The sequence below is a fragment of the Dermacentor variabilis genome, chromosome 2 (assembly GCF_050947875.1).
Source record: "Dermacentor variabilis isolate Ectoservices chromosome 2, ASM5094787v1, whole genome shotgun sequence".
In the NCBI taxonomy this organism is placed as follows: Eukaryota; Metazoa; Arthropoda; class Arachnida; order Ixodida; family Ixodidae; genus Dermacentor; species Dermacentor variabilis.
In genome coordinates this window covers 173,745,082-173,769,735 of record NC_134569.1, presented here as the reverse complement: position 1 = coordinate 173,769,735, position 24,654 = coordinate 173,745,082, and the positions used below count along the sequence as shown (strand labels likewise).

Genomic DNA, 24,654 nt, shown 5'->3' with positions numbered 1-24,654 from the left:
CCGTCCGCCGCAATAATCTTCCGTTGACTGGGAGCCAAAGAACGTAGTTCAATAAGAACAGGAGGTTTTCCTGAGTGGACGCACAAGCACCGACAAGTTAATTGTTGTGTGTGACATAATTACTCTGCGGTCCCTGGTTTGAAGAAGGGATCTTCAATTCAGCACAAATCGTACTTCGTCATTTGTGTGACTCGGAGACTTTTAACAAATTAATGGACACAATATTCAGTCTTTTAAGCTGTCGCAGAGACAGAGCTTACTTCGTAACAAAGCGACCAAGCATATATCTGACATCTGTGACAAGTTTTAGAAGTCAACCTCTCGGCAAGCTGTTTGGCTGACAGAGGGAATTGCTCTAAAACATAGGCATTATACTAAGACCTCACATTGAAATGGAAAACGTGATTGAGCTGGAGTTGTCACACGCGGAAAGGTGCAGTACCGTGAACTACGAAGCAGTTGTTATCAGCGCTAAAGTTAAATTTAGCTTGAGAGTTGAAGGAATGACAGCATAATCTAAAACAAAAGAAAAACAGTTGTGCAATAATATGTGTCAAATAAACAAGCACTTCCGATTACGCTCATAGAAAAAAAAATAATTTTGAAGGATGTTTTCTAGAAGAAAAGGCGAAACCATATGTTCAGGAGGTGTCCACCCCCCCCCCCCCCGAAGTCCTTTCCAATTTCTTATAAAAAGTACGCGATCTGGTGGTAGTGGAAGCAGACCTTAACTGTAGGAAACGCGCCACGTTAAAACTAGTTTGTCCACGCCGCTGCAAGAGATATTGACGACTACAACGACTAAGTCGCATTATGAAACATCGTTCCAGCGCACAATTGAACACGGACGAGAAGAGAAAGCCAGCACGAACGCCGGAGTAAGTCGCAGTTGCTAAGTCGCAGTTGCTCGCAGTAACTCGCAGACTAAGTCGCAGTTGCTCAGGAATCTTCTGCAATGCTTATGGCATCAACATTTGGGGAGTCCACAGGGAACAAATATGTTGTTCTTTATGGGGGCAGCAAAGAAGGTTTATAAAAAACGAAACTCCTCTCGATAAAAAATCACTGCAAGTACGACAAGAAAGAGGAGAGTGAGTACAGGAGGGGGACGAATAGCTAGCAATTTGCCGAGGCCACAATAAATGTATTTCTTTTAGGAAGAGGCTTTGCAGCAAACTCTGGCTGCGGCCTAAACAGACAAATTCTGGCGGAGAAGAGAGCATTGCCATTTGTTGGGCGTGTTGGTAAATTGAAAGCATATTTAGCGCCAGAGAGGCAATATTCGCGTTGGCGGTAGAAACTAAGGAGGAACAGCGAAATACAGCTGAAACACATATGCAGAAACCAACCATATTGCTACTCCTGATGCATAGATCACTACAAATTTGATGCAGAACGATGTGAACCATCGCGTTACTAGTGAGGTTTGTACATTAAGGGAGCACTAATTGTATGCATAGGGCGTTATAACTCCGGTGGAGATTATAGAACTTTCAACCTGCCAGCCACAGAAAGTGACTATGTATTTCAAAACCACGGATTGCCATGTAGTCAGGCTTGTCACCTACAATACACCCCTTAAGGTTTTGATTTTCCTGGCCAGAAGGATGTTCAAAATTGTATTAAGTTAGACAAGACACACATTCTAAAAACTGGCAACCATCGTATTTGTTACTCGTGATTATATCAAAAGAAGTGATCCAACGGTTCACAATTTATGACGTTCTTTGGCAACTGTTGTTTTAATGCAGCGTAATCACGGAGATTGTCGAAGCGTTCCTGAGATGTGCAAAGTTGTGTCCAGAGACGGTGTATTCCCCAACCTACCCTACTTGAATCTGTCGATGAATTCCTTAAAATAATATCACTGAGACTCGTCTCGAGTTTCATTATCTTTGACGCTATTTTCGTTGCTCTGCCGACAAGTCCGCAGCCACTATTACGCCTTTGTCGGAGTTTTTCACTACGGCCACCGAAATACCCGCCTAGTTTCCTGAGTGTAATGTAATTACGCATTCCAGAGGCTATGCCCGCTTCCGACATCTCAAGTAAACCGGAAATAGGATACGAGGGCACCTACAGATATGCATGAACGCCAGTGGCGTAGGCTTTGACGCTGTGCTTTCGCTGTGAAAATTGGGCCATGACATGTATGGTGTCACCTAAGAAATTCAGACCCTCACAATGGACCAGAAGGACAATTGAAAAATCAAGAAATACTACTTGATGATTGTCTGGCCATTTGTGAAGTTCTCAGCCTACCTTTATGGTCATCCCGTTACCGTCGTTTCACGTCGTCACGGACCACGACACTCCTTACTCGTTGCCGTCAATGAAAAACTCCTCGGGCAGCCTTGGGTGCTAAGAAAGTCGTGTGCAAAAGTAGGGCATCTAAGTCGAGTACAGATCTCGATGCAAGCATTCTCACGCAGATGACGTTCTCGCTCTGCTCTCTCACCTGAATCTGTGTCTCTCTAACCTGTAGGCCGCGTGCAAAGCGTTCAAAATATGATCTATGCATTCACAGCTGCGGAGGGATCCGTGGATATTTCCTCTTTATCTTATGCCCGATTGCAGTGATTGCAGTGATCGCAAGTGGTTTTTCGCAATAACTCATCACATGCGCTATCACATGTGCGCTGCTTCTCATGGAGTGCCATGGAGCGACCACGCAGCTGTGATGAGGAATTACCTGCGCAAAGTTACGTCATAACATTTACTAACGCGGCGTGTACAGCTGCGATCGCAAGTACACCCGCGTTTGTAACCCATGCCTTCAACACAATTTGCCTCCCTGACGCCAGTTCTGCGCGCTAAGAACACTACCTTGCCCTTCACATATTTTACATCGCATTGGCATAGACCCTCAAGGCCAAGCTCACCAGCGGTACTGATTTAAGGAGAGCTAGAGAATTACAAAATTCCCTATTGGGGCGCTATGCAGGATGCGCTGAGTTTCTCGTTCACCCGAGTTTTACCCGAGTTCGCTCGGCTGCAGTCAGTGGACGGAGATAGCGTGGAACGTGCAAAAGCTACTGTCAAAAAATATCTAGACAAAAAGCCGCGTATGACTACATCAGCGCACCCTGCGCGGCTCGCTGCTTCTACGTTTCAAGCGCAGAAGGCTGCACAACGAAACGCGGTAGCACCACTTATTTTTATCAACGGATTATCGCAACTTAACAATACCGTGATTGTCTCGCTATCTGTTTGCACACTTGCCGTGAGCCGCTTGCCACGCCTTTCCCGGGCGTGCCAACGGCGTGCCTCCGCTTGCGCGAGGCACCCCCCATCTTTCTGTCCTCCATCGATTGCGAACAGGCCACATGCGGCGCATTCTTGCACCTACACTTGCGCTCAAACGAATATGTTAAGATACAAAAAATAAAAGAACAAACGTTTTTATTTCTTTAAGTATCTGTTTTTCATTTTAAATGTTAGAAACTTCTGGTGACAAACTGAGATCGAGCAAATTATTAGGTTTCGCACTTCTTGCCGCGAGTGGCGACAGTGAGGTGAAAGCTTAGAATCCGATACATTGAAGAGAGTCGCACGCACGAGGGCGTTCATACGGGGATAAGTCGGCTAGTGGCGCTGCAGTGAAATGCTCAATAAAGACAATCATGACCACTCTTTGTCTATTAGGGGAATGGAATCGCAGCGCGGTGGCACGGCTGTTCATCGCAGGCGTCTCACGAGACTATTAAGGCCCCCGCTTTACCAACTAAAAACGACACACTAGCCATAGATACGGGAGCAACGGTTGTAGGGTGCGACTGTTTTCACAACAAATCCGTGCAGGGGCGGAGCCTCGCCTCGATGACGTATCACCATTTTCTGTTTTTTCCCCTCTGTTTGGCGGCGCGGTCGGTGTGCGGCGCTTCAGTTCGGATCAGCTCACTCCACGTGAGCGAGAAGTTGGCAAGCGTATCATATTTGCGGCGTGCACTGTTTTGTTTCACACGGAATGCAACTATGAGCGAGCCTCCTGACCGACAGAAGGTGATCGAAAAGTACCTCCAAGGGTTACATCACCATTAAGACGTGTACTCCCATGGCTACCTGAAGTCAGACGATGAGCTTAAGCTTTTTGAGAGGTCCTTGGCTGCCGTCAACGAGAGGTATGCTGTGCGGACATTAAGAGATCTGAACAAGCCGTCTAAATGTAAGTAGTATCGACTGCTTCTTAATGTTTCACTCTGCGCGTAGATTTATCATTGTAAAACGCAGTAGTAATTTTAACCAGGGAGTCAACCTGGCAGAACGACTTGTTTTCAGTTGCAGTTAGTGCGCAACACTAGACAATTGATTCATTTTTATTAGATTTTCTGAAGATCGGGTTATATATTGTTCTGGTTACTGGTTCAGAGTTCCCCTAGCACTGATTTAATTCGGTTTGAGTGGAGTATTGTTCTGGTTACCGCGACATGACCCGATCTTCAGAAATTCTGATACACGTAAAAATAAAGACTGTTATTTTTCAGTTTTCAGTCATGATTACAACCGTGCACGCAAGGTAACCACGGATACGAAAAAGGAAAGGTCTGCCCCTGTGCTTTTTACATATTTGCTTTGAATTCAAGACAGAGCTGCGCTTGGGCGTTTGCTTTGTATGCATCTGCACCTTTTTTTGAACATTGAAAAAGCAATCGCGGGCAACATGAGACACTATTTGCGGTGGGGCTGCACTCCATGTCGTGACACGGCCGTGTGTGCCATCCGTGGTCCCGCTAGAAGTGTGAATTGGACGCCTAGAGCAAGGCATAGGCCTGATGTTGAACTCTGTATATGAGCTGAAGCTGCAGCATCGAGCATTTTGTCGTATTATATTAAAATCCCAAGGCCCAACCAAACTGTAGCATGTTGGTGCTGCTTTTAGGTTGTCACCTTTTAAAACCATACAAAAAGTATGGGTAATTAATAATAATAGTGATAATTATTATTCTCGTTTAAGGAGAGCCAGATTTTCTTGCTAGCGGCAGCCATCTTAGTTTCTTTGCTGCCATTACATTACACAAACCAAAACTAGATTTGGTATTGCCCTGTGCCATGCATAAATCTAGGCACCTTCATGAAATCGTCTTTATTGTTTGTTTTCCGCCAATGTCGTCTTCTTCATGATCTACTCCGGGTGCAGAATCTCGCTAGACAATGTAGCATTTGTGGTTGTCAAAGAAACCGTCAAAGTCTGCATATTTGGAACGGAATACTACAAAAAGACTCGAGAGAAAAACAAAGACCAAGTATGTTACATGGTGATGCACTTGCGAACGTTTCAGTCTCATGCAGATATCCACAGCGTTTCAAATTTAAAGATTATGTACAGGCAGTGTAAAGATGATTTACTTTATCTTAGTTTAGGTTAGGTTACTTTAGGTTTACACCAGAAATAAATATTCTTGATTTCATTCACCACTGACTGGCCGAAGGAGGTATACGAGAAGAAGCGAATGAACCTCCAAGGCACAAAGAAGAAAGGGTGTGCAGCAACAATGAATTTGAATTGGATTGAATTGTGCCCACAGTTCCAGGTACGTAATATGCAACCACAAGTAAAAAATGTTTGCGGGTTATTTTTTGGGCACCTTTATCATGGCATCTAGGTCTGCAAGCAGACACGAAACAAGCAGTTTTCAAAATCATTACATTGCCCTAGCAGTGGCTCGTGAGAAATTTGTAGCTAATGTCCACTATCATTGCTTCTACTTCTGGTGATAGTAAGGAGTTTTAGTAGAGGGATCCGATAAGGCTGCCTCCTCTCCCCTCTGACAGCCTTGAACACGCGTTGTGCATCGTTATGGTATCGTTATCGGGGCTAAAGAACGGTCTGGTAAAACTGGCTAACATCGGCTTTTTCTGTTGCCTTTGGTGCGCAGTGCAGACAAATGTATTGTCATGGCATAAGATGGGGCACATTAGACTTGGTTGACGTATGCTCAATGAAAGGTTTGTTTGAGGTAGTTAACCAACTAGCTCAAACAGCAACGATCATTATGGTTTAAAACAGCGTGCCAATATGAGGGCAAAGTGAAGACGAGAGAGAAGACGGCACTGAACTAACAAAAGAAAGTTTATTTTCACTATTTCCAGTATATATACTAGTACACGTGGGAAATAGCAAAAAAAAAAGGAGCAGCGCGAAAGATAAAGAGTACAACTCATACAGTCTCGGCATCCAAGCCGAGACTGTATGTGTTGTACTCTTTTTATCTTTCGTACTCTGCTTATTTTGGTATTTCCCACGTGTATATATATAATGGACAAGTGGAAATAAATTTCCAGTTGTTAGTTCAGCGCTGTCTTCTGTGTCGTATTCACTTTCTTCTCATCTTGTCGCACTGTTTTAAACCATAAAGTATGCTCAATATACGTAACAAAGCCTACTTTCTAGGTGGACCTTTCCCAGCCATGCGGCCAGACAAAAGAGGGTCGGCTGAAAGCAGACAAGGCCAAGCAGCTGCAGGAGGCACTTGACGCAGAGCAGCAGACTGTGGCCAAAGAGACGCGGATATATATTAAAATTGCCAACTGCGGTTCCCATAGTAACCGTGGGTTCGAGGACATCGAAGCTTTCAGCCAAAACATGGACAGGAACATTGCTGAGCGAATTCAAATGTTGGCAAGGGAAGGAATTACATCTGTATCAGATGTGAAAAAGTGCCTTCACTATTACGTGCACGACGTGCTTCTTGGAAACAAGGAAAAGCCTGATAACAGCTGCAAGGCATTTTTTCCCAACACATCGTGATATGAGCAACCACATCCAAGCTGTTCTTAAGAAAGACCGCTTCAGCACAGCTGATCAAGAGAATGCTGGCATCCTTATTGAAAAAATCAGGGGCGAGCAACGCAAATTCTCCATTTTCTATCGGCCGTATGCTGCAGGCAGCTGCGTGGGTAGCAACGACTCGAACAACGTGGAAGAGAGCATTGCCAGCGAGTGTGAGGACACGTTGTTGTTGTTCTTCCAGAAAACATTAATGAGAAACATGCTTAAAAAGTATGGAGGCTCAGTAGTTTGCCTGGACGCACCACACAAGACTAGTGACTATGCCTTACCACTTTTCGTGCTTGGTGTGAAGACACCGTCGGTATACACACCAGCTGGTGTATTTACCGTACAGTTTGAGATGACCCACTGCATCGCTGACGCTTTAGACGTTTTCAAGCAGTGGTGTGATAACTGGTCCCCACAGTACTGGATGGTAGATTACACCAAGGCAGAAATAAGTGTCATTAAGCAAGTGTTCCCAGAGAGTCAAATCTCCATCTGTGAGTTCCATAGATTACAAGCATGGCAAAGGTGGCTGCGCAAAAAGGGAAACAGCATATCCGGTCCGGATGAGGCCCTGAGACTCATGAAACGCTTAGCCAGTGCTTCAAATCAGGATGAGTTTGACAAGGCATTTGAAGTTCTTGTCGCCTCAGAGTATTAGAAAACTGAAAAATTCCGTACTTTGAATCAGTGTGGCTCTCTCTAAAGGAGCTATTGGTCATGTCTTACTGAGTGTGATGTTGTCTTGACCACGAATAACGGCATTGAGGCCCAAAACAGGGTGCTGAAGGCACAGTATGTGAAAAGTGCCAGTTGGAAATGGTCGTTAACGTCCCTAATCACAGCTGTCGTCCATGGCTACCTTCCCGACAAAGAAGTGAAATTCCATGAAGCAGCAAGGAGGAAGTCATCAGTGTACAGACAGTACAGCGAAAATATTCCTGCATACCTGCACAACCGGCCTCACGGGATTGTTAAACATATGCTGAGACGGCTCGTTAACGCAGAGGAATACACCCACACAGGCATGAAAGGGCTGCCCACTGAAGGCATGTTCTCGGTTCATTCTGAAAGAAGTGATGATGCTGTGTACACAGTCGACTTCACCAAGCCATCGTGTACCTGCCGTGACTTTAGAAGCCCCAAGTACCCTTGCAAACACTTTTGTGTTGTTTTTAAGTACAGCGACAGGCGGCGCTTTCCCTCTCTACGGCAGAGTTACCTCAGTCGACCGCAATTTACACTTGGAAGCTGTCTAGAATCAGAAACACTTTCTGAGATTCCCCTTGTCAATGAGCCCAGCCCTTCTGAAGTGTCTTCACAGGCTCTTGGTACAGCAGTATCAGAGCCGGACATTCCCTTCGCCAATGAGCCAAGCTTATGTCAATTGACTTTACAACCTGTGGCTGCTATGGTTCCTGGGACAGCAGCCCCCTCAGTCTCGGAGTTGCACAAGTGTATAACCGAGGAACTTGAAAAGTGCAGTTCCCTCCTTTACTGCTGCCACGACGTTCAAACACTGTTGGAGGCTAGGGGCTTATTGCAAGTCACCTTCCGTAAGTTGGCTGAATCTGTGTCACAGAGTTCTGGCCTTCACATTCGGGGCTCACCGACAAAGGGATGCTCGTCCCTGAAGCCTCTTCCAAAGAGAAGGCGCCTATAGTGTGCTGTCACTCTGCCATTGATTCGTTGATTCTTCACAGGAGTTTTGGCTCGGGATGCTAGGAGAGGATCAGGCAAAAACTTTAGAGATTGCTACTCAGTGTTTTTTTTTTCATTTTTTAAGGAATTGCGAACTCTACAAAACTCAATTTTTACCATGCATAACTTGGGCTTAAGCAGAGTGTTTGGACAGCTGTAAATATGTGTAAATATTTTTAGAATGTTTAGAACTTTTAAGATTAATATGCTATGTTTTATACTAGACTCCATTATAGTCATGTAATTGCAACATTGGCAACGGCTGTGTATATTTAGAAATACTGCCTTAATGTTTCGTGTCGGTGACTCAATTTATTGATTCTATAAAAATATGTTTTTAGGCTTGTGCTTTCAATGTCTGTATAAAACTGTTGGTAAAGTTGCATCCCGTCTGTACTTCCATGAAAGTGCTTGCTTTTATAGTTTCCTTTTAAGATTTTAATACAGCAGCTATTGCATATGAGAACATATTATTACATTTTTGTCTGGTGGTTACTTCAAGAAATATTTAGTAGCACGCTTGTAATATGCATCGACTGTAAATAAAGCACATTTGAGAGAATGCTTAATGTGCACCAAGAGTTTATTTTGAAAATGTGAAGTATGGTTACCTACACAGTAGAGCAATTTCGCCAAGAGTACTTCAACAGTTGTGACTGGTATTAGAGGCTGGGCAAACTGACCATTTTCAAGGGCAATTATGAGAACTACCCTTTCAGCGAAATGTTTTAGGTATACATACTGATACTAGTGACTTGAGGAAGCTGTTTTATTATCCAGACTTAAAACTTTTTTCAATGGCACCCTATGGGAATCGGGATATACAAGAAAATAGGAACGCACAAGAAAATAGGCAATCGTCTAAACTTAGCATTTATCAGCTAGTATTTTTTAATTAGTCTCAACATGTACTTTAGTATCGTGGAACTCGAAACAGTCAATGTTGAGCTGTCTAGTTTTTGCCCATCATGTAACCAAAACATGCGACCTGATGTATGGTGCATTAGTCGTTCGTATGGTGCGTACTACATAGCCATTCCACGGAAAGGGGAAAAGTCTCATAAACCCTCTTTTTTGTGCCTTGGATGTTCATTCACTTTTTCTCGTACACCTCCTTCGGCCAGTCAGTGGTCAGTGAATCCTGTAAATGAACTAAAGTATATTTATTTTTGGTATTTTTACATGCATGTTAAATACACACAGGTCAAGTGTAACATCATGCGGCTTTGGTAAGTACAAACAACCAAAGTGACATGTTCCCATAGTTCACACCAGGCCTGAAGCCATGATTTTGTTTGGCTCTCAACTACTGAACGAGGGGGGGGGGGAACGCCTCAGGTGGGAGAGGTGGTAAAGGACGTCCCAGCAAAGCTGAAGATTTCTTGGGGAACTGGGCCACTCCAACCACCGGCTATGTGCCTGGTACACAGCCATAATGGTCATTTCCTAAATCTATTCATTTACTAGGAACAACCTCAGGGCCCTGAAAGGGCCATTGTGTAAGGGAAAATAAGTTAAAAACAGCTGTCACGAAGTATCCTCTTTACACTGCTTGCACACAATCTTTGAGTTGGAAGGCTGCTGGATATCTGCATGAGATTGAAGTGTTTGCAAGTGGATCTATGTAACATACTTGGTCTTTTTCTCCCTGAGTCTTCTTGTCGTATTCCATTCCGAACTTGCAGACTGACTGTTTCCTCGAAATGGCACATTCCCCAGAGAGATATGACATCCGCAGCGGATTGTGGAGAAGCCGACATTGGCTGAAAATAAACAATTAAGACGATTTAATGACGGCGCCTAGTTTTATGCATGGCAGAAGCAATATAATCTGGCGTTAGTTTTTGTTTATGGGCAGCAAATAAACTTTTAGATCTGCATGCCTCTGGCTAGAAATTCTGGCTCTCCTCCGCCATAATAATAATAATTAATATTATTAATTACCCAGACTTTCTTGTATGGATTTAAGTAACAACTTGCAAGCAGCGCCAAAAAACCAACATGTTACAGTTTGGTTGGGCCTTGGGATTTTAATATAACACGACAAAAAAGCTCGACGCTGACGATTCAGCTTCTCATATACAGAGTTCAATATCAGGCCTGTGCCTTTTAGCAGGACCACGGATGGCACAGACAGCCGTGTCACGACATGGAGTACAGCTATGGTGGCCGTTCTAGCCACCATAGTACAGCCCCACCGAAATTCGTGTATCGTTTTGCACACGATTGCTTTCTCAGTATTAAAAAAAGCACAGATACATACCAAACAAACGCCCAAGCGCAGCTCTGTCTTGAATTAAAAGTAAATATGTAAAGAGCACAGGGGCAGATTTTTGCATTTTTTTTTTGTAGTCATGGTTACCTTGCATGCGCGGTTGTAATCATGACTGGAACCGAAAAATAAGAGTTCAGTTATTTTTACATTTATCAGAATTTCTGAAGATCAGGTAATGTCGCGGTAAGCAGAACAATACTCCGCTCAAACCGAATTAAATCGGTGCTAGGGGAACTCTGAACCGCTAACCAGAACAATATATAACCCGATCTTCAGAAAAGCTAATCAAGATGAATCAATTGTCTAGTGTTGCGCACTAACCGCAAATGAAAACAAGTCGCTCTGCCAGTTTGAGCCCCTGGTTACAATTACTACTGCGTTTTACAATGATAAATATATACGCTGAGCGAAACATTACGAAGCAGTCAATACATCCTTACATTTAGACGGCTTGTTCAGGTCTCCTGATGTCCGCACAGTATACCGCTCATTGACGGCAGCCAAGGACCTCTCAAAAAGCGCATCGTCTGACTTCAGGTAGCCATGGGAGAGAGCCTCGCTCATCATTGCATTCCGCGCATTCACAAGCGAAACAAAACGCGTGCCGGGAATATAGTACGCGCGCCGACATTTCGCTCACGTGGAGTGAGCTGATGCGAACTGAAGCGCCGCACACCGACGGCGCCGCCAAGCAGAGGAAAAAAAAAAGAAAATGGTGATGCGTCATCGAGGCGAGGCTCCGCCCCTGCATGGATTTGTTGTGAAAACAGTCGCACCTACGGCTGTCGCTGCAAAGTGGCCGTACGTTATTGTAGGGTCCGTAGTGACGCAGTTCAGTGAAAATGTGCCAGTTTATTTTTGTGCGCGAAGCCTCTGCGATGCATTGCGAAGAAGTGCGTGCTTCCCAGCGACACAATTCATCGCTTGTCCTCGCTTGCCCGGTGGAGGTGCTTCTGAGCGCATGTACGCAGTATTTGAGTGTGTTGTGCACTCCAAGTTGCTTGCGGATTACCTCTGCTGGAGCGAGCAGCGATCGTAGATGGATATCGTAACAACACCGCAGCAATCGCATTTTGGCAGGTGAGGGTTCTTGTGTGCAGTTAAGAACTGACACTTCGAACGGAGGAAGGTGTTGGAACTGTTGAGTGCGCAGTGCTTGTAATGAAGAAATGCCATTGCACTGTGTCTAGAAAAGCGAGCGATTTTCGGACGCTGATCGTGTTTGCGACGCTGTGGCTCCGATACATCACCGGTGACAGAGCAGCCTTCTTAAACGACTGCTGCGATACGCACTACTCAGCATCGTCGGCCCCCTCGGCGCATCGACGCCTTGCAAGCAGCTACAGTGACGTGCCGATAATTATTTACTGTGCGCTCTGTCGCCACAATGCAGACAATGAAACCGTGTTGTGGGGCCATCTCAGTTCGAGAAGATATATGTATAAGCCAGCGACAGTCAACGCTTTGTTTTTGGTAGTGGTGCTCAGTACATCCCCGATGACAGTGCCTTGTGCGTGTTTTATGTCGGCGGTCAAGATTGTTGATGCCTCTCAGCACGGCACAACGTCGCTGTTGCCGAAAAATAAGTTGGGCGTGGCCCAACCGTGGTGGGTGAGCGCACAAGAGTTACATGCCTCGCGCGGGGCGTCACCTCTGGTTTTGATTGACAGGCGACTTCGTGCTAAACTCGTACATCGCAAAACCCCCTCCGAGTTCTACTCGGGAACATGGTGGTGGAAGCAGCAGCCTGTGTCATTGCATCCAGCGGCAGCAAGCGTCAGTATTACCGTCTGGACCCGTTCACGTACATTACCGACGTGGAGTTTCAGCGTCATTTTCGCCTGTCGAAGACGTCAATGCGCTCGCGGTGTGACGAGCTAGGCGAAGACTCGTCTGTGGAGACAGCATGGTGGGCTTCATTCGCTTACCGTCAAAGAGCGAGTCCTCTGTTCCCTCCGTTTCTACGAGACTAGGAGTTTTCAGGGAAGCGTCGGCGCCGATCGTTACGTTGGACGCCATCAAACTACTGTGAGCCCCTGTGTCAGAGATGTGTCTGACGCGCTTATCGATGCGGCAGTGCGTAAGCGGTGGCTGTCTTTCCCGAAGACTGCGACTGAGCGGGCATATATAAAAGAATAATTCCTACTTCGCGGGAACATTACGAACGTAGGCGGGTGTGTCGACTGAACGTACGTAGGAATTAAGGCGCCTTCAATGTCAGGGTTACTGTAATTAGCATTGAAGCAATGTCTAGACACGCGATATTGCCAAATTGGTCACTTTTGTGTAGCCGACTTAAATTTTGTGTTAGCGACATCCCACATGGGACTACCTGGGATACTGACTTTTTCGCTGGTTGCTGAATTTTTGCCGATTGTTCTACTTGTCTGTCAGGGTGCCTTCCAAATGGGTCGCTTTCTTGAGAAAGAGTTTAATTAAGTATAAATAGATAAATGCATATCACAAATTGTGTGAAGTACCATCTGAATGCTAATCTCGTAAAGAACTTGGGGTTCTTTATTGGTGAAGTTACTAAGTATGCATAATGCTGAATTTTGGTCATGTGTCATCTATCGGCCGCACTACGAAACAGCAAGGCATTGTACAATTCGCTGCAGTGCGAGATGCGGACGTGGCGCCAAGCCGGTTGTACCTATGCATTTGTGGCGAAATGAAAATGCATTGAGAATCTTAGTGTGCTGGCTTGCAAGAAGAAAATACTTCAGAGTGTTTGCTCTGTTCACTGTTGATGCATGTGCCAGAGCTTCAGTGTGTTTCGTTTTTTGGGGGGCAGCATTATTCTGGATGGACACATCACATAATTTCGTCTCATAATGGGGCTCTAATTCTCAAGCAGTAAAGCAATGCAGATCCAGTGCTCTGCAGAACTCGGTGTGCGTGAAGATGGCATGAACCACCAAGACAAAATTACATATCGGGAGAAATGTGGTGCAGATGCCAAGGAAAAGTGGGTCTTTAACCCGCCATGATAAAAAAAGAATTATAGCTAAAAGACCTTTTGTAGAGCTTTAGAGCAATGATTACACAAAATGTCATATGCTCAAACTTGTAAAAGCTTGCCGCAATGCTAAAGTAGGATGACCAACATGCAGCGTATTTCGGCATTGAACATGTCTTGTAACTGCTATTTTTATTGTAAGCCTCGCTGTCACGCCTTTCCCTCCGGCACTCCCTTTACTGAAACGTGGCACTGTCTTTCCATTGGTGTCATGATGATGATGGTAACGGCAGCAGTAAGGCTGGTTAATTCTTGCCCCTTTCATTCCTGTGAGTTTAGTGGTAAAGAATATGGCATGTCCATACACCTGTGCTACGAAATCTAACACTTGTGGTGATTTTTTAGAAAACTAATTTGTGCTGGGACATTTCAAAGATGTCGGCCCATTGTGGCCTAATAACTAGAGCATTGGGGAGCTTGAATCCTGGGTGTATTGCTATAGAAGCTTGAAGTTGAATTACACAGCGATTCGACGGGACACAAAGAAGAGAAATACACGCAGCAGAACGCTCTGCTGTGTGTGTAACTCTTGCTTGTGTGCCGTCGAATCGTTGCGCGACCCAACTTGGAATAGAGCATTGGGCTTCTTTGGTGCAGGACCGAGGAAGTGTGAGTTATTCGACACCATGCTAGTGTCTTGCCACGCAATTACGGAAGTCTGAAGGTTTGCAAACAAAACTTTGGTTTCAAATCTACCTGCTCATGTAATACAAGCACTGATTTAAAGAAATGTCATACAAAAATAATGGGGAAATGAATGGCCTTTGAAAAGCGTAATTTGTATATCGACACTGTTGACAAAATAGGTGCCACGGCGGATTCAACAATTGTACTGTACATAACAGTTTGTTTCCTATGTGAAGCACAAGCTTTCATTACATGCTGTGCAGATAACCAAGCTCAGTTTGTTTTGACATGGTGCACAACATTCAATGTAATCTTCTTTTTTATTCTAAGGAAGTGTCAGACACCGCCTCTTTTTCGAGGACGTCAAGGGAATATTTGGTGAGACATTCTTACAGCCCCTCATGATGGAAATGTCGCCAGCCAGCTTTGCTTGGATGCCTTTATAGATTTCTGTTCCTGATCATTGTGTGCTATCAAGTTGCTAAAGTCTATGCGACTGGTACAAGGCATTACGTGATTCTATAGTCGGATACAACTTTAGGAGGCCGCGGAATCTGCACTTCAACGGCAGGTGAACGCAGGCCTGCACCAATTGGCACGCACTCTAGACTGGCGTCGTGCTGCCGGACGCACGTATGCACGCTCGTTGGAGAGGGACTATTTCTTTAGACCTGGAGGCAATCGGCTGCTGCGCTTTGGTCACCTGGGCGGGGCCTCTTCTGTCTTCTGAAGTTGTATCCGACTGTAGAGAATGCCGCTTTTCATACTACACAAAGGGAGAAAGTGTACAATTATTTGGCATATGAAATGGATATATCACAAGTGAGCTATGCAAGGGCTTAAGCTGTGTGAAAATTATTACATGCAAATATATGACATTGTTAAAGGATATGTGGTATCAAACATGCATGTAATGCACGTTTGAATCGGGGAGTGTTCCATTCATATGCACAGTCTATAGGTGATAGCATTATGAAGCACCTGCTGTTTTCTGAATTTTCATTGTGAATTACACACACCGTTCATCTTGTGGCTAATCATCACATTGTATTCTGGCACATAGAAAGAACAAACAGCACAATGACATATTTGCTGCACTAGTGTATTTTTCATTTACATGGTCCAAGAGTGGTACAGGTTGTCTTACGTATTTCGCCATTTTCAAGAGACACCAGGTGCATGTTACAAGTGTCCTAATATGCAAAGCAAAGTGTCTACTGCAATAATTTTATTCATGCTCTTGAATAATAAACTGATAGTTCGTAATAAGGTGTCTCCTGGGGCCGCGACTGGAGAGCAGTGAGGGCACCGATACTACTGCTGCAGAGCAGCCCTCTGTACCTCTGCCACACTATTAAGAGCACGTGCTTGGCACTCGCCTACCTCCACCAGGCGAATGAGCGCCTCCAGCAGCAGCATGTTTTGCTGCAAAAAAAGTGGATTGTTGGAGTGGATCAACCACATATGAACCATTATTTACGAAGTACAATCCTCGTTGCACTGCTGGTACTAAGCGCCAATAACTGTGGAAGCCTTTGGTGTAGTATGCATAATAAAACAATGAGTCGGGACAATGTTGCTTTATTTTCATAACTGGGGTTGTCTTTTTCAGAGCCAATTGTCATGTTGATTAGTGCGCCAGCAGCTGAGGTTCACGAGTGTACTGTCAGCACCACAAACCTATTTTTGTTCACTTCAAAACAAATGCCTCTCCCTACAATCCCGTCTTATGCGAGCTAATTGCATCCTAGCCTACAAACATCATCTTTTGTCCTATTACGCAATTTTCTATCATCCTTGGCTGCAGTTCTCTCTCCTTGACATCCATTCTGTCACGCTTATGTAATCACCTGTTGTAAATGGGCAAGAAGTGATTGAAGACGTGCATGGCCTGCCCGCTGATTCCATTTTTTTTTCTTAATCTCAACTAGCATATCAGTTGCCACGGTGTACTACGCCACTGCCTTCCTGCCTTAATGCTATCTCCAACAATGTTTGTTACCTCGCTTTCTGCACAGTCCTCCACTTCCCAAGTTTCTTTGTTAACCTCCAGGTTTATGTCCCATATGGCATAACTGGTAGAATGCAATGATTCTAAACGTTTTTGAAGGATATCCGTAACGGGGCGACCACGGTTCGGTAATGCCTCCCAGGTGCTGTTCAATGCATGAAATTTTTGTATAAATTTCCTGCTTTATATCAGTACCTGCTATTGATGTTTCACCTGGATAAAGATACTCTTCCATAGATTCTGCGGGCTGAACGTCACTCATGAATTTATGTTATCTCACCAAGTTAGTGAAGGTTACCTTTGTCTTTTCCATAATTTCGAGGTACCACGTGCATGTAATAGCACGGGCACTCATTGGTTTTCAATGCATTTTGTTAACTGCTGGACATTCACTTCGTTACTACGAAAGTGACTTAATCCGTGCACAATTATTATGCTAAATATGACACAGTGGAAATATACTTATCTGCAGTTTGTCGATGTCTCATTGGGCCCTATAACGGAAAACTATTCCAACATGCTCGTATTCCAGTCTCCTGACGTCAAATTTGCGTAACCGCCGACGCAAGCATCGGGCGGTCACCCGCAGGGCTGTCTCAACAGACCGATCAAACGCTCTCCTCGTTCATACGATGTCACGTTTGTTTGCTTGAAAAGCGAATAACATTGCCTACACTGAGCGGCTAGTCTTATCTAATTGGCTCACAAGAGGCGAGGAGCCCGCTCAAGTGGAGAGGGACTCGATAGGGCTGAGCCAGTGCACTGAAAATCGATAATCGAATGAAGAGTGTGGTGCGGGCGTCTGCCATTGGTCTGCTTTCGTTTACATAGCTTGCGGTGGCTCGTGGACAATCGCGGCGGTATGCAACGGAAGCTTAAGAAAAACGGATCCTCAGAAATTTGCGTGTTGACAGAAGGAGGTAGTAAACATGTAGAAAGTGCTCGATAACGTTACACGGCCATGAAAAAAATTTTATTACAGGGAAATAAACCCATGCTCTCCGGCAGGTGCGAGTAGCCAGCGCCTGAGCGATCGGCGGCAGTCATCTTTTATTCCTTTTGGAACGGGGCAGCCTGCTGCTATTCAGAAGGAAATTCAGTTTTGTTCAGCATATTAATGCATCTTTAACGCCTACAGGTCGCTTTGACGCCGTGAGGTTTTGCCATTTTGTGTCGTCGTGTGACAAGCAGGTGAAGTGGGTGCACCCCGAAAACTCTTCACCAATAGCCGAGGGCTAAAGACGAAAAGGCGTCGAATGAGAAATAACAATTTGTCTTTTTCGGACAATTCATGCATAATCAGTGTGTACACGTCATATGATATGGGGAGCTATCGCGGTTTTCGTGACGTCGCAAAATAGACAGGTGAAGGGGGGGTGGTTCAAAATAGTTTTTGACCAATCGCGGAGGGTTGATTGTAGAATTGGAACAGAAAAATTTGGAATAGTTTTACGTTATGGCGCCCCTTCATTGTGTTGGTTGCGAGATCCATCGTCGGCACCACCTCCTTGTCGCATGGTAGCTATATAGGCTGTCTTCCTTTTGCACACGCTATGTAATATTCGAGACGCTCGCAGTCAGGCAGAGTGGAGGAACTCAGCGCGCTCACATAAGCAGTACCGGACAAGTTGTTTCTTTCGGGGTGCACGAAAAGATTGCTCACGGAGGAACGGAACTATCCAAGAAATAGTGGTCACCGTCGAGCCTGATCACTACGTCGTGCACTGCAAGCTCGTTGTACGAGTTTGTTTACACTGGGCCTCTTCGATGGACGAGCATGGCGAGCCGCCATGCTCGCCCGGTGAATAGATGTGATGACGCCACCACAGCGTTCCCTCGTGGTATAATGCGAAGTGTACTCAATTACAAATTAATCTAATACACATTCAGTGTACATCTTGTAAGTTTAAAGTGTTTCTAAACCACGTTAAAGTAACTAATAATATTGTACTAAATCCATTTGTTTGATAACTTACTTGTGCATGTAACGCACTCGGTGGAGCGACAAACAAGTGAAAGACGGCACGACCATGCACCGACGGTATGATCACATGAGCCCCAGTTTGTCGACCCACCAGAAGGCAACGCCCAAGGAATGATAGCCACCCAGAGTGAATCCACATTAACCAATAAAAATGGTAGCTTGTCGGAAGATAAACTGCCTGTCGGTACCATTTGTGCTTTCATCTTGGGGTGTCACCAGAGCTCGTGAAGATACCGAGTTTCGCCAAACCCGGCGCATACTGCATAGCACCCCTGGCTCCCTCGTTTGTTCGCAAAATTTAGCCTTACGTTCCAGGTCGTTCGACTAAGCTTCTGTCTTTTTACCGAGCTCTTATGGCAACGTCGACGATAAGCTTCCGGTAAACTATCTTGTGGAGCCGTTGACGCCCTTCGACGACTTCCGGTGCACCAGTCGCGAGACCATGCATATAAGCCGTCTGAAACCATTCTACAATGCCATTATCGTCTCTTTTCTCCGTTGGACGCCAGAATGACTATCCTTCCCTTGCAGGGCCATTGCAATGACGAATAACCCCCAAGCGTCGCCTCGCTATTGCTGCCTTCCTCGAACTCGTGCTAGGTTAGCTCAGCGCTGATCCGGCTGCGTATACTACTAAATAAAAAACAAAACACATGAAATGGTCTTGGCTTGTTCTCAGGCGCAAATGCAGACATGTCGCTTCCATCGTGACCTCTTCTCCTTAAAATTTAGTCCCAGCTGGCATCGCCGCCTTGGCGTCGCGTTCTGTAGCCGACGTGGCGGAGCCGCCGACGAGGCCTAAGCTCTGCCACGCAGAAAGTGGTGAATAAATCAATTTCATCCCCCGAGAATGTTCAGAGGCCCTAATCAACGTGTGTCGATCAGCGTTTGGAATGTCCTTGCCAAAAATGGAGGGTCCAACACCAAGTCAACCCGTATAAGATGAAACTTTTGCAGAGCACCAGAGAGACGCGTCCGCCCCATTTGAACGGCGAGCAGCCGTAGCCATATCAACCAACATCAAATGTCATGGGTTGCGCGCGCAACCATGGTCGTGGGTCCGAGTGCTTTAAAAAACTTTGCCTCAATTAGCATTAAAGGTCGAGGATCCCACTCCCACCAATGGTCGTGTGTTCTAGTACCTTAGTTAACAACGCCTTAACACCAAGAGTCCCGGCTGCGAGCCCCACCAATAGTCATGGGTTCAAGTGTCTTAGGTAACTTCGCCGTAATCAACACCGAAGGTCGCGGGTGCGACTCCCATCAAAGGTCGTGGGTTCGCCTTAACACCAAATGTTCTCGCTTAGACTCCCGCCACAGGTTGTGTGCTCGATTCGTGGGTTATAATGGCCGTGGGTTGAACTGCCATAAATAACGTTGCCTAAATCATCACCAAAGTTCGTGGGTTCGACTCCCACCAATGGTCGTGGGTTCGAGTGCCTTAGTTAACTTTTCCTTAATTAACACCAAAGATCGTGGGTTCCACTCCCACGAATGGCCGTGGGTTCGATTACCATAAATTTTGGAGTCGCAACGCCAGGCGGTCAGTTTTTTTATAACACCGGACACCCGACAACGGATGAGCCACTTAAAACATTTGCCTTAATAATAGGAATGCAGCGCAATACTGTGTTGATTCCAACATGTTTGTAAGGTTGATCTGGTTGGGGTTCCAAATCACGCAGGCGTAATAGACCTTGGCCCGTGCCAGCGTTTGGTAAATATTTTTTACAGAGGATGGGATGTGACGCAAGTTATCCTGCAAATAAGCAAGGGTGCAATTAGCATCATTCGTAATGTTAAGTATGTGTGACCGCAACGTCCGATCATAAGACAAGCATACGCCAAGATATTTATATGAGGGCAAGCAGTATATTTGTGAACCGCAAATTGTATAGCATGATGCGGAGTAAGATGGCCGATGGTGAAAACAAATAAGCGCAGTTTCCTTTGTGTTACGGAATTTCAACCACCTGTCACACCAGTGTTCGATGAGAGGAAGATCCTTTTGTACCACTGTGGTATCGTTGTTGGTATTGATGCTTTAGGTAAAACTTCATTCCTCGGCGAAGAAACGAATATGTGATCTTGAAGATCATTTCTATAAATTACAAAAAGTAAGGGACCCATAACCGTGCTTTGGGACACGCCTGGGACAACCAGAATATTGCGAGATGCATGGTTGTCGATTAGTAGGGAGTCACATAAAAATGAGAACTGCTATATACGAGGAAATAGTAAAAACTTCGTGACATGGTGAATAAATAATGTTTTCCGTTACTTCCGAACTAAAACAATGGTAATGTACGCAAGGATGTAGGTTTTGGGCTATGACGTGGGGCTTTATTTCAGCACAGGAATGGCTTTGCCAACATTCCAGTTGGTGTTCTTAACATTGGTGTTCTTTAGTATTTCCACATTGGTGGATTTGATACCAGTCAATTTAGTTTCAGATACTCAATTATCCTTATTACGTCTTTAACTTCAAATGCGATACCAAGGGTCTCATAGTGTTCAGAGCGGCGGATAATTTCGGAGAACGCTTACAGGTACCTAAGTATTTTTGCTGGCCGTGCGATATTTGCTGGCCATGCCAGCAAATATCGAATCTTTGTAAACAAGAAAATATTTCAGAGTTCTTAACGAAATGACGTAACCACGTTTCGGTCAGTGCAATTATTATGCTCTCTGTAGTGTCAGTGAGGTTAGCCAAAGAACCAAGTTTCGGGAAAGCCCTCCATATAATGATATAAAGGAAACGCACAGAGTTAGTGTGGTTTTTGCACGGGCGATTTCCTGTAGGTACGGTTGGCTAGGAAGAACATTAAGAGAAGCGTGATCGTACAAGTACGTCGATGTGCCAACACTAAACTTGCTGGAAACAGCTTGAAATGTTCGTCCTGTATTCATGCAAAGCCGAATGGTTGCTTGCTGGCCGGCCGAGTGGATGATGAGTAGCCTTCGGAAATTCTGTACGTAGAACTCTTCAGTTTTCTTGCCTTCGCTTTCTGTACAGTGCCTTCCCAATTGACCGGCGGTATCCAAATAGCCATCACCTGGCTCTTGATTTCGCCGTCGCTGTTAGTGTCGTCGCGTCCTCTCCCGCGCAGTCGACCTTGCGGCTGGCGTTGCTCTTAGGGACGAACTATCCTGGCCCCGAGCTGTGCATGTCGTCAGCCTTGCTCGCATAAATCAACAAGGTCTTGAAAGTGCCGTCGAGTGCGACTTTGACCCGATGGTCCTGCTTCTCTTGTGTCGCTTGGCTGGAGACGTCTGCGCACTCCGAAAACCTGCCGTGTCTCGGCACGATGCTGTTGCCGCCGCCCTTCGGAGTGCCGGTAGGAAATGGAAGTACTCCGCCAAGCAGCGCCAGCATGGGAGCTAAGAAATAGGGCAACCGCACTGTGGCCCTTTGAGCATGAATTATTGCTCGAAATCTGTTGCTTCAAATCATACCCAATTGGGCTCATGGGAATAAATTTGTCTAACGAATGCCAGCGTTGTCTATTCGCCATTTATTCTGGGAAGATTATTTATTACTAGCACTTAGGTTGAAGTAAATACGAGGTTTCGCGGCAACAACATATACTCATGTCGTTTTTTATGGCCTGAAGGCTTGGTAATAACCCATACGCCAGCAACCTACGTTTTCCGACAAGTAATACTTCGACATAAGTGTTATTTTGCCCAGATTCCGTTCTAAATGGCTCTCCAGCAATGTTAACATAGTGGAAGAGGTAACGACTTACCCAGCGTAGAAAACTTCCATCAGAGAAAGCTGACTTTTTGCTCTCGTCGAGCAAGACCCGTCTCATCGAAGGCAAACTTCCTACATGTACCAAGCGCTACTAAATGCGATGTGTTATCATGATCTCCAGGTGCTCGAAATTTTCAGAGAATTGACGTACACACAGAATCGCCACATACCTTTGAGCTTGACTTAATGTCACGGGGCATGCAAACAGCTTGGTATTTCCTTTCTCTACATTGTCTTTCTCGACATAGCTACGCTTCACGAAGGAGCGTTTGGTTCGTTTTTTCAACTCCGCAAACAATCCGTTACAAGTATATGGTCATAAATCACACACTATGAAATGTACAAGTAGATTGGGTGTTTCAGCCAACATTTTCAAAAATTCTTAAGGGTTGCCTGTTGCAGATAACACAATTGTAGTTCATGAGGTGGTCTACTAAAAGTGGCAATATATTATTTATTTATTTATATATTTGTTTGTTTATTTATACAATACTGCGGACAAGACGTTCAAGCAGCGTGAGCAAAAAACAAAGATGATATAGAAAGAAGAACAAGATGAAACAAGTATGTAACACGTTTATCACATAGATTGTTTGGTCGTAAGGTAGACGAGTAAGAGAAATTTTAACTTGATTACAACTATAATTAATACACGAAATAACAAGATAATTTCCACAAATGATGTACAGCTCACGGGCGCTGGGGGTATGCTTCAGTTAGTTTATTCCAGTCATCTATTGTTTGTGGAAAAAAAAGTACCGAAAAGTGCGAGTACTTGCGAAAATAGGTGTTAGGGAATGAGGTTATTGGTGTCGAGTGGGTCTGCTTATCAAGGGGGATACGTATTTCGCGGTGTCTAAGGCTATCCTATGACTAATTAAGTTTGAAAGAAACTCTAGTCAACTTTTCTTTCTTAGAATTTGTAATAGTTCAATACCTTTATCTGTTCGTAATGCAGTGGGGGAGTAAGTAGCCTTAAATTTACTGTAAATAAATCGTACTGCTTTTCTTCCCATTCTGTCTAGGTTCTTAATGTAATTTTTTGTGTGAGGGTCCCAAACTATGGAAGCATGCTCAAGTTTTGGCCTAATTGAGGAAAAGTAACAGAGTAGTTTAACACTAGACGTAGCAGTCTTGAGTTTCTGGCGCAGAAGGCATAGTTTCTAGAAAGCGGCAGAGCAGATGGTATTTATGTGCAAGTTCCATGATAAGTGACTCGTTAATGTTAAGCCTAAATATTTATAGCAGGTTGCTTTCATTAAAGGTGCTGCAGCTAAATTGTAAGCGTAGTCTGAGGGAACTTTTTTACCCGTTATGAGGAGATAGACACACTTAGTTGCATTAAGAAGCATTCCCCATTGTTGACACTATTTCAACACATTGTCGAAGTTAGAATTAAGGTCACATTGATCAGTAATGCAGGTAACTTCTCTGAACAAAACACAATCATAAGCAAATAGACGAATCTGAACTGGGGTGTTAACGACACTGACAATATCATTAATATATTGTCCCGGGTCGCGGCTCACTGGAAACAAGAGCTGAGAGCGGTATTTATTTGAGAGAATTAGGGCAAGCGCTCAGTCCACGCTTCTTCTTCTGTAGCCCTCACTTGCGCACACGAGGTCGTCGTCTTCATCGTCAACGTGGTTGAGCACAGATGGCGTTGCGGCATTTGCCCCTTCCAGAAGGAGCATCGTCCCGATGCTCGGCGGGTAGCATCCGGTGTCCTGCAAACCAGAGTGTGTCCATGTCACTCAGAAAAATAAGGTTTCATGCGCACCACGTGCACAGTCTCAGGCAGATCCTGACGGCGCTTCGAGCAGGAGGGGCTGTCAGGAATGACTTCTTAGTTGACGTCGCTAAGGCGTCGTAGAACCTTGTACGGTCCGAAGTATCGGCGCATAAGTTTCTCCGCGAGGCCTCGGCGGCGTACTGGAGCCAAAACCCAGACTCTTTTTGCCGGGCTTGTAGAGGACGCATCGATTGTGTTGATTGTAACATCGGGCATCACGGTCTGGCTGGCTAGCTACGCGAATGCGCGCGAGCTGCCTTGCTTCTTCGGCGCGCTCTGTAAGATCTGCGGCGTCAGTCTCGGAATCACTGGAATCATGAGGAAGCATAGCATCCAGCATTGTAGTCACTTCTCGACCGTGGCGGAGACAGAATTGCATCATCCTTGTTGTTTCTTGCCGAGCCGTATTATAAGTAAATGTTACGTTGGGTAATATTTGGTCCCAGTTCTTGTGTTCCACATCGACATACATGCACAGCATGTCTGCGAGAGTCCTGTTGAGGCGCTCCTTAAGTCTATTGCTTTGTGGGTGATAGGCTGTCGTCCTTCTGTGTGCCGTGCCACTAAGGGTGAGTACAGTTCGCAAAAGGTCAGCCGTTAACGCGGTTCCCCTGTCGGTTACGATGACCGCTGGAGCACCGTGCCTCAGGACGTCATTTTCGATGAAGAACTGTGGGGCCTCGGCTGCTATGCTGCTAGGCAGTGCCTTC

At 45.2% G+C, this 24,654-nt stretch overlaps 1 protein-coding gene across 2 annotated transcripts in view; it reads right to left on the bottom strand.

Annotated features, from left to right (window-relative positions):
• LOC142572952 (carbohydrate sulfotransferase 4-like) overlaps window positions 1–22,320 on the bottom strand; it is a 31,788-nt gene extending 9,468 nt beyond the window's left edge. Inside the window, exon 1 of one of the 2 annotated variants that reach the window (XM_075682428.1) lies at window positions 22,142–22,320. In XM_075682428.1, coding sequence (XP_075538543.1) covers window positions 22,142–22,161 — 20 coding nt within the window. In that variant the 5' untranslated portion in view covers window positions 22,162–22,320. Of the gene's footprint in view, window positions 1–19,906; window positions 20,147–22,141 lie in introns of those variants that run through there. The other variant, XM_075682429.1, reaches the window with a different exon arrangement.
• Between the last annotated feature and the right edge of the window lie 2,334 nt (window positions 22,321–24,654).